Source organism: Camelus ferus, chromosome 20 (genome assembly GCF_009834535.1).
Source record: "Camelus ferus isolate YT-003-E chromosome 20, BCGSAC_Cfer_1.0, whole genome shotgun sequence".
Taxonomy (NCBI): Eukaryota; Metazoa; Chordata; class Mammalia; order Artiodactyla; family Camelidae; genus Camelus; species Camelus ferus.
In genome coordinates this window covers 26,263,107-26,281,966 of record NC_045715.1, presented here as the reverse complement: position 1 = coordinate 26,281,966, position 18,860 = coordinate 26,263,107, and the positions used below count along the sequence as shown (strand labels likewise).

Below are 18,860 nucleotides of genomic sequence, written 5' to 3'. Positions count from 1 at the left end.
GCTAGGTCCACTGATAAATTACCCTGCGAGTGGTGGCAGAGGGAGGCGTTCCAGCAGTCACACAACAGCAGTGACCCTGGCTGGCACCTGGTGAAGGGGAGGCAGGCAGGAATCATTGCCACACCATGTGGACTCCCAACAGTGGGAAGATAGGCATTGAAGGGAAACTCATTTTGCAGATAAAGCAACTGAGGCCGAGAGATTAAATAAATTATTCATGGTCACACCTATGCTTCGTGGCCTGAACCCAGGCCTTCCGAGTCCGGCAGTAGAGCCCTGCAGAGTTGCCCCATGTAGACTCCCTGGTGTCCTCAATCAGCATCTGCCTGACAGTACTAGGCCACCAGCCCCTCCTTGAGACTTGATCTTCTCCTTGGGCCCCCTTGGCCCCAGCTCCTCGGAAGTGCTCCGTGCATGCTTGCTGGCTGAGCCCTGCTCTCTTCAGCCTTTGTGGGTTCTAGCACTATTTCCTGACCGTATTGACCATATATAGTTTGGTTTGCCATTTTCAGCATGAAAAGTTTTAAAGCAGGAAAATCTGGGTTAGGTAAGTAGGTGGCACAGCTCAGAGTAGGGGCTGTCACTTCCATCCCTGTCCCCCAGACCCGCTCCCCTGTCATCCTTACAGACCTATCATACCCTGAGCCTTCACTGCAGGATTTGTGAGTCAGGGAACCAAGGGACCAAGCCCTCAAGAAAGAATCAGGGAGCTGGAGGGGGAGGCGCAATTTGCCCCTTGGCTATGGGGTTCCTGTCTGAGTCCCCACATTACCTGCCGCCTCCCTGGCAGCTAAGCCTACGCTTGTGACACTTCCTCGCCTGGCTTCCCCAGGGCTGACCCCTAGTAGGACTGCGGTCTGCACCTTGGTAGGAAGCCACTTTCATCTCGCCTTGCTCCTGAGGTGTAAGCGCCGCTCAGCTTGGCCCGCAGGACTGGGACAGAGAGTCTGGCTCTTTTGCAGCATGCCGGGCCCCGGGGACCCTGGGGCAGGCCCTTCTTGGAATTGAACGTTTATTTTGGCTTGGGTGCCCCTGGTGTCAAATGCAAGGTTCTTGTTCCTCCCGTGCCCTCAGGTTCAGGATGGCACCTGTTCATAGAACCTCTGGAGGAGAAGGAACGGCAGCCCCATTCCCTCCCCATAGCTCCTGTTCAAATAAAGCTCTCGCCTCCTGGGTAGTGGAATGCATCCTGACAGTGTTAGCTTTGGAAGGGTGCCATCCCGCCCCCTTTGGAATAGTGGTGGAAGGGCTGCCTTTGGCCCAGGGAGAGTGCTGAGTACGCTAAGCTGATTCAGTCATGTCTTGTCAGCACCCCCTGGGGAGCAGGAAAAGGGAGGGTGTCCTGATTATCAGCTTTTCAACACCCCACCTCCACCTCCCGGACTCTAGCCGCAGCCCTGAGATCTACTGATGAGTGGTCCAGTGACTGGGGACTAGAAGACAGCCCAGGTCTTGGGCCTGGCTCAGCTGACTTGCTGTGTGACTAGGACAGGTCACTGTCCTTCTCTGAGCTAAGGATTTGCTCACTAAGGCCAATTAAGATTCTTACTGAGCTCCAGCTGTGTGCCCAGTGCTGGATGAAGGGTTGTGGGGATTGTGAGAAGAATTTGACATTTTCCTTGTCTTTGAGGTTGGGGTGGGGCCCTGCAGAGTAGATTAAGGATTAGTATTAAGTAGGGCTGCGCCATGTTGTAGGGGCTTAGGTGCTAAAAGGTAGAAATGTCATAAGCTGGGGCTATCAGGGAAGGCTCCCCTGATCCTAGGGGTTGCTTTGCTTTGAGCCCCATCATTCTCTGGGCACTTCCTTCCCCCTAGTGTTGCACTGGGGATTTTTCCTTGTCTGCACTCCTCTTCCCTCCCTGCCACCGGGCCCTCAGCTGTGCCCCACTGGATCCCAAACCTAGCACTGTGTAAGAGGGTAATGATTAATAAACGTCCCACACCATGAAGCTGTATCTCTCTCCTCTGGCCTCTATCCCACCAGCCCCCAAAACCCAAAGGTAGGACTATCACAGTTCACCTCCAATCTGGAAAACTCCTGTCCCTAACCCTTCCAGTGGGGGCCATGCCCTCACCCTGCTGCCCACCATGTGCCCAGTGCCCCATTACCTGGGGACACTCTGTCCTCTGTTGGGACAGATCGATGGGTTCTCTGGGGAGGCACACCTGCCTGGACCCAGGGCTGTCTCCTCGCCACCACGCCAGGGCGACCTCTGAGTCATGGGTTGGGGTGGGGGCACTTTTGGGTCCTGTTCTAGAAAGTTCCTGTCTCCACTGAGCCAGGGTTTCAGAGTTCACAGGTCGCAGTTTTGGCACGCCCTCTCTTTTTGGAATGCCTCAGGGCTCAGAGCTGCCTGTGGTCAGATCCACTGCCTGTTTTCACCTGCTCTGTTGGGGTCGTTGTGTACATGCCTTTAAATCTCCCCTTCCCTAAGCCGGTTTCCGTCTTGGTACATGCACTTCACTCCCTCCACCGCCCCCCGCTGCTCTGCACACAGTTTAATCCCCGTTTATTGACTGATCTGCTTGGTGGGCTGTGTCTGGCCTGTGGAATGGGAGACCCTCAGACAGACCAACAGGGCACCTGCTGCCAGGCCCTGGGGTGAGGGTGGGTTCTCAGTGCTTCAGTTTGGAGTTTCTCTTTGAAGTTTCTCGGTGGGGCTGAGCCATGAGCCAGACAGACTGCAAGTGAGACAAAAACAAGACGGGGGCTGGGGCAGTGGGAGACTCTGGTTTCACGGGTGGTGCTGCGTTAGCGTTGAATCATAGAAACTCGATGTAAAAACAGAAGGCAGGCAGCACTGAGTTGGAGGCAGAGTTATTGATGCCTTTTTCTTCCTCTGCCTCCCCAGTTTTCTGAAATGCTGTTATATTGCTTTTAAAACAAAGAAATCGAGTTTTCTGAAAGGGTAAGATATACGCGTATAGCACCAGCCATAAAATACTGGATATTTTTAATGTTTGAGGCACACAAAGCACAAATAAATGTGGTTTTAACGGAGCATACTCTGAAAACTGGAATCATTTCTGAAATTGCTCAGCAGTACACTATTATTATTTTTAAACTTAACTGCAGGAGAGGTGACTTCCTGGGCAGCAGTGCTGTTGAACACTTTGAGGGGAAGGGTCTCCGAGACTGGGGAAACCAGGCGGGCTTTCAGTCTGCAGACCAAGAAGTCGGAGATTGGACATGATATGACAGTCACCAGGAAGAGAGTGTGGCTCCCCGGGAGAGGCCTGGCAGAGCTGGGGGAGCTCCAGGGCTGCCCCTAGTGTTGGGGTCAGCGTCCCCTACAAGGGAGGGGGTCCTTCAGAGACCCACGGACAAGTATTGTCTTGGCCTCTGTGTGCACTCCGCTCTTCCAGTTCCCACGGGGGCCCAAGAAGACATGCTTTGTCTCTTGGCTTAACAAAAAATGCAAGCACACGTAAGATTTGGGACAGCCCAGGACTGTGCATGTAATTCAGAGTCAAGAGGCTGCTGCTGACCCCGGCCCAAGGCTTGGGTGAACCCGAGGGTCAGAGGTGGGGTGGGGGCAGGGAGGCAGACCCTGCCTAGGTAGGATGTGTTGTGTTTGACTGCATCAGTATGGTGCTTACCACCCACGGGTCGCTAATTCATTTTATTTTAACATGATGTTACTGTTGTGGTTGTTTAATTTTTAATTAAAATTAATAAAATTAGAGTTTAGTTCCTCAGTCACACTAGCCACACTCCAAGGGCTCAGAAGCCACAAGGGACTGTTCTGTTATAGAACATTCCATCAGCACAGAGAGTTCTATTGCGCAGCGCTGGAGTGGTGATGGGATCTGTTGAGGCTTCTGACGCTACAGCAGCTTCTCTGGGTGTCTAGTCAAGTTCCATTCCTGCTCTGGAGTGGGTGAGGGTAGAGCTGGCCGGCAGCCTTGGAGCAGGGAGGGTGGTGCGCTAAGAACCTGCAGGAGGGGTTTCCCCGTCCCACCCAGTCCCGCCCACTGGGAAGCTTGCAGGCTCCTGAGGGAGCATCCCCACCTGTCTGGTTCATAGGAAGCATGGGTCTGCTGGGGTCTTTTGACTGCCCTGCCCGCTCAGTCCCATCAGACAAGGATGAGTGTGTATTTATTTGATGGGAGTTGATTCCTAGTGTCCCATGTCCTGCAGCACTGGTCAGCCTTGCCTTTCTTGGAGCTGGGGCCAGGCTGTAGAAAGTGGGTCATTTTTTCATGCATCTCCAATTGTCGGTCAGAGTCTCAGGTCCTTATAAGTGCCTGTTCTGACTCCAGCCCCTCAGCCCACCCCAATCCCCTGGAGGAAAGCCTGTTCCTTAAGGTTCAGGGTCACCGATCTGATGAATCTGTGGACCACATGGGCACATCTCCTTTGGGGTGAAAACTGAATATATCATCCTGCCATAAATCTAGAAACAGTGGGAGGAGGGGTGACTGATGAAATCTGTGGGTTACTTCTAGGGTTACATGGTGGGGGTCCCAGGCCAGGGAAGGTAGAAGACCCAGGAGTCGGGGTAGGGAGGAGGGGTGGGCAGTTTTCAGAGCAGGGGAGCATCTGACTGGGAGGTTGCTCTGGTCTAGTGTGTTAGTGTCTTTGAGCCTCCATTTCTCCACCTGTGTTTGGGTTTCTTGTCCTGCTTCGTGCCCAGTTACCTGAACTTGAAAGGGGGCATGGCACAGACCCCGAGACTGTCCTGGCCTCACCATTGGCTTGTCTGCTGCTTTCTTGTGCTGTCTTCCTCTGTAGTGTAACTCCTCCCAACTGCCTGCATATCGCTTGTTAGGTCCTTCTGGACGGGGCCTGCGCCTTGCCCTCCCTTTGCTTTGCCCACAGCGTCAGGGTACCTGGCCGGTGCCTGGCAAATACCTAAGGAATCAATCTACCTGACTGAGTAGTGGGAGGAGGGCTTGTCCAGGACTCTGGTCCCATCTTTCCTTGGGCTAACTTAGGTCGGGTGGGTGGTTCTGTATGAGGGTTGGTGGCTGATGCCTGGCCAGATGTAGCAGGCAGACATGGACCCAAAGAGGGGAGTGTCCCAAGGTCCTGAGGTGGGAGTGAGGGTGACAGAGCCCTGTTCCCATCTTGTCCTTCTCACCCTGCTCTTCCTGATGCATGGGGAAGAGGGCAGGCTGTGTCCTGGAAGCCCACTGCCAGGTCTCTGGTTTAGCCCTCAGCAGCCCAGATCTGAGGCCATCGTCAGCAGATGTGAGGGTAAATGAACCTCCCTTGACCAGCCTGAGAAGTGGCCACCCCAGCTGCTATTCAGTGTTTCTTGGGAAACTGGGTTCCATGAGGGGACAGGATGCAGCCACTTGAGGAGTGGGTCTCGCTCCCCTGCTGACCCTTGTGTGACTTGGAAATCTGGTGGCATTTGCTTTCCTGTATTTGAGCCTCCCCTGGCCACAAACAGTGCAGTTTTAAGCAAGAAAATGCTCTTGCTTGAAATCCCACCCTGGTGAAGGAGAGCAAGAGAGGACGTGTGTGGAAGGCATGGTCCCGGTTCTGCCTCTAGAGTGTCACCACAGGGCTGTCTCAGAGTCTAGTGTCTCCCTCTGCACCATCAGGAGAGTTTCCATTTCCTGTGGCCCAGCCTGCCCTGGTCCTGGGCCCCAGGCTGAAGGACAGGAGGTTTTTCTAACCCCCACACCCTCCTTCACTTCAGCCCAGCCTGTCTGTGCGAGGAGGTCTGGCGGTACTTTTCCATACCTTCAGCACAGACAGCTCTGTGTTTCCTCACCCTGGTCATGCCCCAGGCAGCCAGGGATGGGAGCTGGGTGGGGAACTGCCCCTCAGGGTGGAAAAGGCAGAGGTGGCTGTGTCTTGGTGCTTTTGTGACAATCTGGGCAGCAAAGGCTGGAGGGGGGCACACATCACACATACCAGGCTCCCTTCCGTTTCCCACACTGTTGGGGACTCCTTTATGTCTCACCTGTATGATCTCCAAATGCGGGCCTTGGCGACCAGAGCCCCTGGTGCAACTGGTATAGTGAGAGATCAGTGTCCAGGAGTCTGGGGCATGGGGAGTCTGCCCTTTAGGGAAAAACCCCTCCTTGCATCTGGCTCAGTGATTTTTCACAGTTGTCAGCATCGTGGTCTTGGCTCTTGTCTCTAATTGTGACTCAGTCTTCCGACAGGATTTGATCTGGGATTGAGGGCCATAGAGGCAGAAGGCTCCCCACTCCGCAGAAAGTACCATCCATCCCAAAATGCCCAGGCCAGTTCACTGGTGGTTTCTTGTACAATTTATTCCAGAGGCGATGGAAGCCAGCTGTTGTCCGTCCCCAGCTGGAGACTGAACCAAAGGAAATGGGCTTGGACTGTAGCCGGAGGGATTTAGGTTAGAGTCAGACAATAAGGAAGGGTTTTGTGACAGGTGGCTGGCCCTCAGGAGGACCCTGCAGGGGACTTTGTGGAGAGATGGGGGTTAGATCATGCTTGGAGGCAGCGGGGCCACGTTTGAGTGGGAATGAGGTGGGTTGTAATAAACAGGCAGGGAGTGGAGAGACTCAGCTGCCACCCCCTCGTGCAGGAGAATTACCACCACCTAGTACCCTTCTGGGTTTGTTTTTAGGGTTTTGTTTTTTTTTTCATTAGTGAAGAGGTTTACAATTTAACCATCTGGTCATCTTAAACAAATTATAATAAATGAGTAGGCTTAATAATCCCTTATCATTGGAACCCTAGCCTTCAAGGATGGGCAGTTACTTATTACCCGGAGCCGCCAGCCACAGGTGAAGGGAGCGGGAAAGGAGGAAGGAGCAGATGAAGAGGCCACTTTCTTGGGGCCCCTGGGTGGGGAGAGTTTGCTGGTGGTCTGGGGTGCAGTCCTCTGCAGGGTGAGGTGAGGATATCGGCCACACCCTTCTCTCAGGCGCACAGGTGTACCTGGGAGGGATGAATGTGGCACAGTCAGGGGCAGGTTTCGTCCCATTGGTGGGGAGCCTAGGGGTGTCGGTTGAGGGAAGCCTTGTCCTCAGGATCCCAGCAAGGGAGCCCAGGGCAGGCAGCTGTGTCTGGAGGGACAGAGCTGTGGTGGCCCCGAGGGCTCAAGAGAACTTCGTGGAACAGAGCATTCTTCCTTCCCACTGCTGGAGGAGCCGCAAAGCAGGGGCATGCCCGGGAGGACCTGTGGCCCTCGACCCTGACATCCCTCCTGGGCCCCCACCCCTCGCCACTCGCCTGCCTCCTTCCTCCAGAACTATGATGGTTCCAAAGTCTGCCATGCAGCTGACTCACCATGTCTAGGACTTCTAGGGGCTCTGGCCTTGCAGACAGATGAGGTGGTGTGAGGTGAATAAAAGACATTGGGGCAGAGAAACACAAAGCCATCAAGCCGGGCTGCCGGCACCTGCCAGGACTGCCCACCTTGTCCAGCCAGAACCCACATTAAATGTAACACCAGTGCCCACCTTTGCGCCCTGGAAGGCATGGTTGTAGACGGCATACATCTCAGAGACTTGGTTCTTCATTTGGCAAATACTGAGTACCTGCTAGTGCCAGGTTCTGTGTGGGGATGAGGGATGAGTGAAATCTCTGCCTTGAGAGCTCCTAGTCTGGGGGAGGTAAATAGTCAGCCAGATAACAGATACCTAATGGCATGTCACGGGGTGGTAAGCACTGTCCCAAGCCCTGATCTTGCTGGTGACAACTAGCCAGTTCTGTGTCCACAGCTCTGGAGGCCCTGTGCCTCCGGCACAAACCTTTGGAACAGAGGTGGCCTCCTCTTCCCACTCTTCTTCCCAGTTCACTTTTCCGCCCAGTGTACACCCTGTTCGCACAGCACTGAGCCGTGCATCGTTTCACGTAATCTGCACCCCAACCCGAGAAAGTCTTGGTACCTTCCACTTTCCAGAGACAGAAAGTGAAGCTCAGAGAGGTGAGAGGACATGTTCCAGGTGACCCACTGGTGGATGGTGGAGCCAGGAGTTGAACTCCCCTGTGAGAGCTGCAAAGCCAGGGCCTTTTCCCCTCTTCCCCTGTGCTGTCCAAGGAGGGTCCCAAACTTGACGTTTGTGATTTTGCAGTGGATAAGCCATCCCAGATTTGTTGTCCAGGCTAATGTGTGGACGAGGGCTCTGGAGGACAGAAAGCAAGCTGGTGCAGCGTGGGGCCACTGAGCTGCTGATGAACCAGATCTCCCTAGGTCATCAGCTGGGATGGAGAGATGACAAGTCAGCAGGCGGCCTCCTTTGTGGCCTGCTTGAGGGCTGTTTTTAGAAATCTTGAGGGGCTGGTGACTTCCCGTGTTTGCTCCTTCCACGCCACTGCCAGGTTGGGGTAAACCTAAGGTTTCTCCAGGGGAGGGGGGTTGGCAGGGTTTACAAGCACACGCTCATCCTAAATCCTAAATAATCTCAAGATTGGATCCATGGGTATGACTGCACACCCGTTTATAGCCTGCATCACCTCACACGTGTCTGCCTGTCTGTTGTCACCCTCCCTGCTCCACTTCAGTTGGCATTTCTTAGCAAGGTCCTTGGAGGGGGGGATGGATGGTCTGTTTGTTTGGTGAAAAGAGCCCTCAACTGTGAGTCTGGCTAATTCTTCTCCGTGCTTTGTCATCAGCTTGCTGTGTGACTCTACTGTATCACTAGCCTTCTCTGATCAGCTTCCTCATCTACAAAATGGGAATAATAATATCCATTTTACCTGCCTTGCCTACAGGGTGTCAAATGAGATTAGGGCCAGAGGAGTTGTAGGTATAAGAGGTGCCTATGGATGAGGTTTTGGCAGGGAGGAGGGAGAGGCTGACTCTGTCATCCTTAGCCTTGTTACAGAGGAGTTGAATGGGGCCCAGAGAGGTTTGCTGGCTTGCCTGGAAAGGAAAAATCCAGGAGGCGAATCCTCTGTAGGGACCTCTCACTCCCTAGTGACCCACCCCCTGTGGGGAACATGCACACCTGGCATGTTCGTGGGGATCCTGGCTGATTACTTTCCTGCCCTTGAGTTGTTGACTCCCTAGTTGGGAGATGTCTCTTGGCATCAGTCAAATCAGAAAGATGTGAGACACTCCAGGACCTGGATTCTGGGGGCAGCTCATGATTCCAGGCCCCAGGCCGAGCATCCCAGACAGGAAAGAGATACCAGCACAGGGCTGTGGGCCGGGCCGCAGCCATCCCAGAGCAGGGCAGTGGCTGTGAATTGAGGGTAGAGAAATTGCAGGTGGTTGAAGGGTGGCCCTCTTGTCATTTTAGCCTCACTGGACGTTCTACCTGTCCCAAGTCCTTCAGAAGATGAGGCAGGGGGTGAATTTTGTGTGTGTTTGCTGGGGAAGGGTCTCTAGCCTGCTCCCCGGGGCCAGCTCTCAGGCAGCAGCGCTGTAGGGCCCTTGACATCCCCTGCATCTGCACGCAGAGGGATTTCCAGTCTAACTCATGGGTTCAGCCCTCCAGGTGCCTGAGAACTGACATCCCATCCTGAGCTCAGACCCCACCAGCCCTTCTCTGTTTGCTTTAGCCAAACCCGCAGCCCTCCCAGGTCAGTCAGTCCCTGCAGGGCGCTGCCCTGGCCTCAGCTCTCATGGGAGGGACTCCCGCTGCCCTGGGGGTTGGGGGGATGTTACCGTCCCAGCTGAGAACAATGGGGGCAGGGTCACCTGCTTTGTTTTCATTGTCCCTCCTGAGTGCAGACAGGGCTCCCGGGCCTGAGAAAGTCGGAAACCCAGAGGTTTCTGCTGAAAAGGCGCTCACCTCTGGCACGGGCTTTCCCCATGAGCGTGAGACCTCGCAGTGCCTCTGAGCTCTGCAAAGACTGCTGAGAGATGGCCCAGGAGGGCCTGCGAGGGGAAGCCCAAGGGTGGACGGGAGGACAGTCGTGTCCACGGCTGCTGTGCTGGCTCCAGTGGCCGGGCTGGGCTAGACTTTCCCCATGACCAGAAGGGAGGGCGGTTTGGGTCTAGGAAAGTGGTTTTGAAATTGGCTGTACAAGGTATTAGTCACCTGGGGCAGCTTAAAAGCATCTTAGTTCTCAGTCCACACCCCAGGCCACTTCTGTCTGAATCCCTGGGGGTAGGACCCAGGCATGATGATTTCCTCCAGCTGCCCCAGATGATCTGCATGTGCAGCCCAGGTTAAGAAGCAGTGGTGTAGTGACCCCTGACGTGTGTGTTGGCGATGGGGGTGGGATACCACTTTCCACCTTGCCTGATGAGGGTGCGTGTGTTTCTGGGGTTGGGGGTTTAATCTAGGTGTGACCGACACTGCAAGGGACTGCATTTTGTACACTCAGGTAGCCTGGCTTGCTGGGGACTCAGGAGGAGCTGGAGCTGGTTGGCCAGTGAGCTGAGTCCTGAGAATGAAAATACATTTTCTCGAATGTGCTGTGGATTCCCCGGGAGCTTGGGAGTTGCTGAACTGGGCCCAGAAGCATGGTCTGGGCAGAGGGAAATGTGAATTGTAGAGAAGTGTCACCTGCCCAGGCAGGGGCCCCGTAGTCACGGGCCAACCTCCTCATTTTACAGAGAAGGCAAGTGGGCAGGGGGGCAGGGCTTCCTGGAGAGCTTAGCAAATTGGCCGAGCTGAGCTGAACCCAGGTCTTCAGTCCCTACATTGACATCCTAGCATACCAACCAGGTCTCCAACAATTTGTCCGTCTTTCTTCTAAAAACATCATAAATATCCGGGTAGGCACTGGCGCCTATCTGAAAATGCAGATAAGCAAAACAGGTTAACAAAGTCCACATGGCAAAAGCCGAGAGGTCTGGTCTTAGCTGAGACGCGGTGAGGCCCTGCCCCCTCTGGTCCCTGCACCTGCCCCGCAGACACCTGCTCCCTGCCTGGGAGAGACGGGGCCCGGGTGAGCCGGGCTGCAGCTGGCACAGGTGTCAGGGTGGTACCATTGGGCCCTCACCAGTGCCGTGCTCATAAACTGGGCCTGCCCTCCAAGCCACACCTGGTTACCTGGGCTGCGGGGAGGGGGCGGGGGAATACCAAGGATGCCTTCTCCTTGCGGGTGCATCCTCCCTCCTGGGTGGATGGGGAGCTGGAAGGCTGAGCCCAACGCCCACACTAGGCAGTGGGTGGCTGAATCACCTGCGGAGCTTGTTAAGGAGCTTGTTAACTGCATGGCGCTCAGGTCACCTGCACGAAACTCCTGTGAGTGGGGCACAGGCAGTGTATTTATTTAAACTCAGGGTGGTTCCATTGGGCAACTGGGACCGAGAGCCCCTGCCTCAGGGGCTAGGTGGTTTCTGAGGTCTCTGAGCCTCAATTTCCTCAGTCTGAAAACAATCCCAACTTCCCTTCCCCACCCCCAGTTAAGGAAGGTTTGAGAAGCTGAGTCAGCCTGAGAGGGAGAGTGAGAGGCAGTGAAGATGACTGAGGGCTTGGCCAATCGTCTTCGTCCTCTAATTTGTCTTGGGAATAAAGAGGTGACAGGTGCTCGCCTTCTCTCCAGGATAAATTTGGATCTGCCAACAGTTCCCCAAAGACGATCAGGTGGAGGGCCAGCCACTAGCCCCCGGGCTCCCCGCTTCCCCCGTCAAACCGCTGCAGGAAGCCCCAGTACCTGGGATCTGGGGTCCTCCCCCTCCCCTCTTTATCTGTTCATCAGTTCGTGGTGTTAAAGAATTTGAAAAAGATGGTTCTAAACAAGCCCCAACTCTAAGTATATATGCTTGAGAAGTGCCTGTGGTATGTTTACTAATCTCCACTTCTGTCTGTTCTGTTCAGAACCACCTCTCTAACTCCCTGTGGGGCCTTGACCCCACCCTTGGCCCCCTGCCCTGAGGGGCTTCTTTCTTAGAGACTAGGTAAACAGACAGACATAGACACACAGGGAGAGCCCAGCCCGGAGACCAGGGGCGGGTGGGCCTTGACTGCATTGTGGGAAGCTGGGAGCAGCGTGGTCGGGGCTTTAGGGCTGGAGTTCAGAGACGCTACCATGCCAGGCCTCAGCCTCACTGGCCAGCACAGTGTGGGAACCAGTGTGTGGCATCCTGCTTTGCTTGGCTCTGCGGAAAACCTGCCAGGGTGGCTGGGAGCCTCTGGCAGGCAGAGGTCAGGGGAGATAGGCCTTCTGAGGGATGGAGTGCCACGTCCTGGGTGTGCCTGTTTCCCTGCCCTCTGCTGCCTCAGAGAGAGCCTTAACACACACCCCGACCCCCAGGCCCCCTGACTCCAACTTTTGGGGCCCGGGAACACCTGCCTGCTGAGCCCCAGTTCCCCTGTACCCCCCATGAATTTTTTTGGTCCTCTCCTGTGGAGAAGTCACCCCCATGCCCTGAGGGAGCAGACCTGATGGTTCAGACTGAGGAGTTGTCCTTGTTAGAATAGGAACAGGTGGGAAGAGGTGAGGAAGCCCTGGGACAGAGTCCCTGTCCTCACCCAGCCTGTCCTCCGGCTGCAGAGAAGTAAACCCTCTGCCCTTTGATTTACCTTTGGGGACGAGTGATTTCCCCCAGGGTCTCAGATTGCCGCTGGGTCTGGTTTCCTGAAGGACACACATAACGAGCAGTCATAACACTGGTTGTAGGTACATTTATTCAGTGTTTACAGCATCCTAGGTACTCTTCATGTGTTTGGAGTAGGGGTTATTTTTGGCAGATGGAGAAACTGAAACTGATAGGCTAAGTTATTTATCCAGAGACTCGATACCAGCAATTGAGAGAGGATCCCCCGCAAGTCACACCCAGGTCAGCCCCACATTTCCATGAGCCTCCACCTGGAAGAGGGACCAGTTTGGTTTGAGAGAGAGCCCTGCTGTCCTCTTCATATTCCTTTTCCTACTCTCTGAACATCCATTGGCCCCTAGGAGAGGTTCCGGAGGGGACAGGCCTCCCCTTCCTGCAGGAAGGACAGTCCCTCCAGTCACCCCAGGGATTCTTCCAGCCCCACTGCCACGCACTCTTGGATGAGGGGGCTTTCACCTTCCTCCCTCACCTCGCCCCTTCCCAGCCCCTAACCCCTAGGACTTTCAGCCCCCTGGCCCTCTGTTCATCTCAGCCTGGTGGACCACCCCCTCCCTCCCCATACCAGTAGGATGCTGGTGGTTCCAGCAGCCCTGCATCCAACCCCTGACCTCGCCAGCTCCACTCTTGCTGGGGTCTGACTCTGCCTCCCACCCTCTTGCTGGATAAAGGCTCGCCCCTCGTTGCTGATGAATTTAAGTTAAACCCACCTGCAGAATAATGCCGGGAAGGTCCTGAAGGAAGGACGTGAGAAGGTGAGTCAGTCGAGGTCAGAGTATTCCCTCATTCATTCAAGTTCATTTACTCACTTATGTGACAAATGTTTTTTGAGCACCTACTATGTGCCAGGCAGTGATCTAGGCTCTGGGAATGCCGCAGATAAACGTCCAGCCCTTGTGGAACTTACCTTCTCAGGTAGTCTGCATTCCTGCAAATCTTTTTCTTGCATTTGCCTGGGAAGTTGTGTTCTAGAGACCTGACTTCACTCCTGTAGCTGAGAAGCCCACCCTGCAGTGCCCACCTCTCCCCAGCTATGGACAGCACAGGGGTTAAGAGCCAGGCTACCTGGGTTCACCCCCTGGCCCCAGCACTGCCAAGCAGTTTACTTCATGAGTCTCTGTGCCTCATTTTCCTCAGCTGTAAATGGGCTAATAGAACCTACACTACAAGGTTGTAAAGACTCAACAAGCTGAGCGATTTAAATGCTCTGACGGGTGCCTGTTGTAAAATAAATGCTCAAATATCAGCTCCTATCCAAATATGAGCTGTCACCAGCTATGACATGAGGAGTAATAAACCATGCCCCACCCACTCTCAAGGTGGCTGGGAAGGTCAGGTGAGGAAGGATAAAGGTTTTTCCTAGGCTGCCTCGCACCGTGCACACTCCACGATTGGCCTCGTTTCCCTTCAAGACCAGAGGGACCAAGTGAGTGGAGGTGGGATGTGTAAGGGGTGGATGCAGCCGGGATGGCGAGGAATGTCTCTAACACACCAGGGGTCCAGTGAAGGCTGGCATCCCAGAGCATCCTTGAGGCCGCATCCTATGTAGCAAGAAGGGGCTCTGTGATCCAAGTGTGAGGTCTGACCCAGGAGCTGGAGGCAGGGCAGGGAGTAGCCCTGTGCGTGCCACTCAGCTGCAGTCCCCAGGCAAGGCCACCACCCTGACTGGTTTGCCCCACCCAACCTGATGAAGGACAAGGCTGGACCTCAGCCCCACTGCCCATGTCTGCAGGTGGGCACCAGGTCCTGGATGTGCCCTCTCTGGAACCGCCCACTGGGTGGGATGAACCTCCAGGGAGGGGAGGCCTGGCAGCTGTCTCTGCACAGGAAACCCCGGGTCCCCTGGAGATGAGGTGCCCTGGTCAGGGCAGCCCCTGAAGCCAAGGCCGGGGCATGAATGTTGCCTCCTGGAAGGCTCGAGTCCTAGTGGATGGACTGGTTTTAGGGCACTGTTTTTCTAGCTGGTGCAAGGGGGTGGAGGTGTGAACTGGCCTCCTTCCTGCAGCCTGTGTGGGGCAGGGGTAGGGTAATAGCTGCCAGGACCCAGATGGGCCCAGGCCCCGCTCCTGGCGTCCTCACTTAACGTCCTGACCTATGGCTACTTACTTAACCTTTCAACCTTAAATCCTTGTTTGCAAAGTGGAAAAAATTATGGTGTCTTCCCAGCATTAAATGAGCTGAAGGCATATAAAGTGCTCAGCACATCTGGTGCATAGTAAGCCCTCAGTAAATCACAGCTGCTTTTCTATGAGAGTGAAAGGCGGGGAGCTCTGTTCCATCCCCAAACAAAAGCCGGGCTGTGTGTGGGATCCCCCTCTCCCGTCACTCTCCAGGGTTATGTGGAAAGTGAAAATACTGTCATGTGTGAATTGGGGAGCCAAGGTAAAGAACCCTGTGAACAGGGCCACCTCCTCCCGAGAAAGCTGTTTCCCTAACCCCCGGGGGAAGACAGGATGCTGTATCTAACGGTTCTCCATGACTGTTCCCCTCACCCAGGGTGACCTCAGTCCTGGGTTACCCCTTTATTCTGGAAGACCTCCTTCTCGACTGGCGGGACCCTGCACCTGACCGTAACCTATGTGGCGTCCTAACCAGAGCCACAAGCTACATGGGGTGGGAGCAGGGAGCAGGCAGCCCAAGTTCATTCACTTCCAGACCTCTGCTCCCCAAGCCTAGCTTTCTTCATCTGTCAAGTGACTTCTGCCAGTATCGCATGAAGAGCCAGTTAGAAGATACGTGCAAAAGCCCTGGCAAGAAATGTCTGACTTACAGCGGCCCTGAAATCCTGCATCTCTCCCCAGCACTGGGATGGAGCCAAGCCGATTCCCAGGCCAGCTGTTTGGGACCCATAGGTAGTGAGAAGGGTCCTGGGGGCGTCCGGGGCAAGGAAAGCAGTGGAGGGAGGGAGGTGGAGAACTGTGCTGACTTGCAAGGAACAGTCTAGAACCCAACCCAGTTCTCCCACTTAACCTCTCAGCCTCAGTCTCCTGACCCGACAGGACGTGACTACAGCCGCTGGACTGCTGTCAGGGCAAGTGGTGCTTCTGGTCTGGGGGGCTTGGGGCTCTTCAGAATGCCCCCTTCGCCTGTCTCTCTCTGCGTGACCACAGAGAGATGATGGAGATCAAGAGGACAGTGCACGACAAGTCACAGATCGCCTTTGGCAAGCCAGTGTGTGTCGGTGGGAGCATTGCGGCATGGCGGATGGGGCTGCCCTGTGAAGTGCAGGGCATTTCGCCTCTCTGGTCCCCGCCCACTTAATGCCAGCGGCACCGCCATCAACCACCAGAGTCGATGTGTGGGAGGACAGGGATTTCGTCACTTCACTGCTCTATCCCTGGTGCCTGGAACAGTGCCCGGCACTATGAGGCTCCCCATCAAGAGAGCATTTCAAAACACTTCCGGAGGGAGCTGCCACCCTAGTTGAGAACCCCTGTTCCACTCTCACCTTCCACAGCCCTGATGTGTGCTGTTCACCTTGGGCCTAAACACTGCATTATCGGGAACAGATGCCTGCCAAGGGCAGTCCATTCAGAGGTAGCTTGATACCAAAAAAGCCACCCGGTCCCCTCTTGGATCTTGGCCCACTGGTTAAATATCACGAAGCCGACACCCAGAGTGAACACACTGCCTCATGTGTGCCGACCTGCAGAGGACAATGAGCTCCTTGCCTCCCGGCCCTGAACAGATAAGGTTTTGACACTGAGACTGTATTTACTTTTCTTTCGGCAGCAACCCTAGTATTTGTTGTTTTGTGGTCAGCTGAAACCCAAGGACTTTACCCTTTGACCCTGTACTGGTTGATCTCTTCTGACCCAAAGTGTAAGACATGAAAAATGTAAAAGACCTTAGCCATATCTTGTTAGTTTGGGCCCATTTTTCCAGTCCAGATGAGTCCCAAACTGCCATTGCAGTGTGTTTGCTATTGTCCCATCCCAGCCTTGTCACAATTTTAAATCCTGTGCAGATCAGATTGGTCATCCATCTGCATCCATTAAAATGAGGCCTAGGCTTTGGCATGATAATGGAGACCTCAGGCCAGGTGGATAGTGATCAGTACTTCTTGGGGTTGTTTGTTTGTCTTTCTGCAGACCAAGCTCCACCCAACGTTTCTCTGTCTGGTCATGTGAATATCTTTAAGCCCATCTGCTCGGCCTCCTTGCTGCTATCCAGATTGACTGCATTCCACCAAACTTCAAGGCTTTGCAGCCTCTTTGGAGGGGGAGATGCACTTCGCTGAGCATGACTTGCTCTGGTGAACCTGTGCTAGTAGCTTTCAGTGCCCTCCACTTCCTCTTGGGATGCGCCAGACATTCTGCTGTCTCCAAAGGGGAGTCAGCAAGAGTTCAGGTTTGAGCTCCCTTTGTAGGAGAAGGAGGGCAACCTGCCTTCCAACATCTTTCTGTCCCCCGAGATTCCACAGGGACGATCAGGGTGGTGCCCTGGTCATATCATTCCTCTGTCTGGGGCCACACACCCTGACGACCCTTCTCTACCCTTTCCCCCTCGAAGATGGATGTCCGAAATAACAAAGGCGGAGGCCAAAGGGAGCTGAGCAGGCCTGCTTTCCCTGCCATCTGTTTAACATTAACACCCGGGGCCCTGGGACTTTTCATTCTCCTGCTTTGAACATAAATTTCATGTTGTAGAAAACCTTTGGGGTGGACCTTCAGCAGCAGACCTGTAGGCCTCTTCATAGCTGAACGTCCTGGTGCTTTGGCCAGCTCGACGGCCGCGCTCTGAGGGCAGGTGGAGGCGGGGCAGTGAGCCGTGTGGTCTGACGGCCTGTCAGAGGAGCACGGTCATGGAAAATTCTTGACAGTCGAGTCTGCAGATCCGTTTACATGGCCTGCTGCTGCCGCTGCGAACTGCACATTCCTTCACAGCAACCCCCCTTCCCTCTTTTCCCACCAAACTTCAATCAGGCCACAAGGAGTTCAGAACTGCTTTTTCCTTCTCCCTCCTGCTTCCATCCGTCACTCCTCTGTCTTTCCTTGGGCCTAGGCTTGAGATTTAGAGGGGATTTGGCTGAGTTCCTGGTTTCTGGGCTGGATGGCCCATCCTGGGCTCTCCTTGGGGGCAGGGGGACCCCAGATTTAGAGTCCCTTCTGGTCCCTCCTTGGGAGCCTTCTTCTGAGGTCTGGGCCCTGCCATTAGTGGGTGGGTTGAACAGAGGCAGCACCAAAGGATAGGGTAGAGGCAGGGTCTGGCCAGGTGCAAACAGGTTTGGCAGCTGTCAGTGTTCCTGGAACAGATAAGGAAGGCCTCCCCAGGGCCGCCTTGGTAACCTCTCACCTGCTGCCCACAGTTGCTGGGAGCTCTGTGGGGACCAACAACACGGTTTTGAGTCACTCTGAGAAGTACACACCACCTTCTGATGATCTGTCCTGGCCCAGACGTGAAGTTGCTCAGCCCAGGGCAGAGAGAAAGAGTGCCAGAGAAGGGAGGGAAGGGGGAGCCTGTAGAGGGAGAGGATAGAGTCCCAGGCATGGGAGCAAGGAGTCCAGCTGATGTGTCTGCCCTGGGACGGCAGATGCAAGAGCTCACTGAGCTGACCTTAGCAGGCATCCTGGCTGAGAGTGAAAGGCATGTGGGGGTCCCTCCTACACCAACCGTGCAGTAGAACACTTCTCTATGGAGGTCCTCCTGGGTGTGTGCCTTCACATCTGCCTTCTTTCAAAGGCAGAATAGTCTAGTGCAGTGGTTCTCAAAGTGTGGTCCCTGGACCGTAACATCAGTGTCACCTGGAAACTCATTAGAAATGCACATTCTCTGATCCTTCCCAGACCTACTGAATCAAATTCTGGAGGGGTTGGGGTGGGCAGCAGGCTGTATTTAATAAGCTCTCCAGGTGATTCTAGTAAGTTTGAGAAGCACTGGCTCAGTAAGAGAAGGGACTTTGGAGCCAGGTTGCCGGGGTTCATATTCTTATCAGCTGTGTGCCCTCGGGCCAATCAGTTAATCCTTCTGATCCTCTATAAAATGTTTCATCGCCTATACATCAGAGACAGTAACTGCAGCTTTGTTATTGTTATTGTAACGATTAAATAAGAATGTTTATGAGGAGGCTCATAAGGTGCTGCCGGTTAGAAAGCATCTGTAGGTCTGACCTTCACTGTGTCTCCTTTTAGATAGTATCTGATGCTGCAGGACAGGGCGTGGCCATCACAGGGAACCAGACCTTCAACAACTGGAACTGGCCCAACGCCATGATTTTTGCAGCCACGGTCATCACCACCATCGGTAAGTCTTCTGGGACCTTTAGCACACCCACTTCCATGCCCTAGCTCCCCAGAACCTTGTAAGAGTCCAGCTCTGGTCACATGGCCTTGTTGAGATGAAAATCAGGCCAGTTGCACTCTGTCCTTTTGACACTTCCCTGGGGATTTAGTAAGTCCTTGGTAACTGGCTGTCCTTGGGAGACTGTTTTCCAGAAGTCCTGACCTGGGCTCTTGGAGTAGAAAC

The 18,860-nt window shown here is 54.5% G+C and overlaps 1 protein-coding gene and 1 long non-coding RNA gene across 3 annotated transcripts in view; one reads left to right on the top strand and one right to left on the bottom strand.

The window, feature by feature from the left end:
- KCNK5 (potassium two pore domain channel subfamily K member 5) overlaps nt 1–18,860 on the top strand; it is a 36,549-nt gene that overhangs the window by 11,427 nt on the left and 6,262 nt on the right. For both annotated transcript variants that reach the window (XM_032462999.1, XM_032463000.1), the window contains exon 2: nt 18,527–18,638. In XM_032462999.1, coding sequence (XP_032318890.1) covers nt 18,527–18,638 — 112 coding nt within the window. The remainder of the gene's footprint in view (nt 1–18,526; nt 18,639–18,860) is intronic.
- On the bottom strand, nt 12,450–15,145 carry LOC116658267. Its single transcript, XR_004313565.1, has 2 exons — nt 13,106–15,145; nt 12,450–12,649 (listed from the first exon to the last, which is right to left on the bottom strand). It is a non-coding gene; the product is annotated as an uncharacterized LOC116658267 (long non-coding RNA).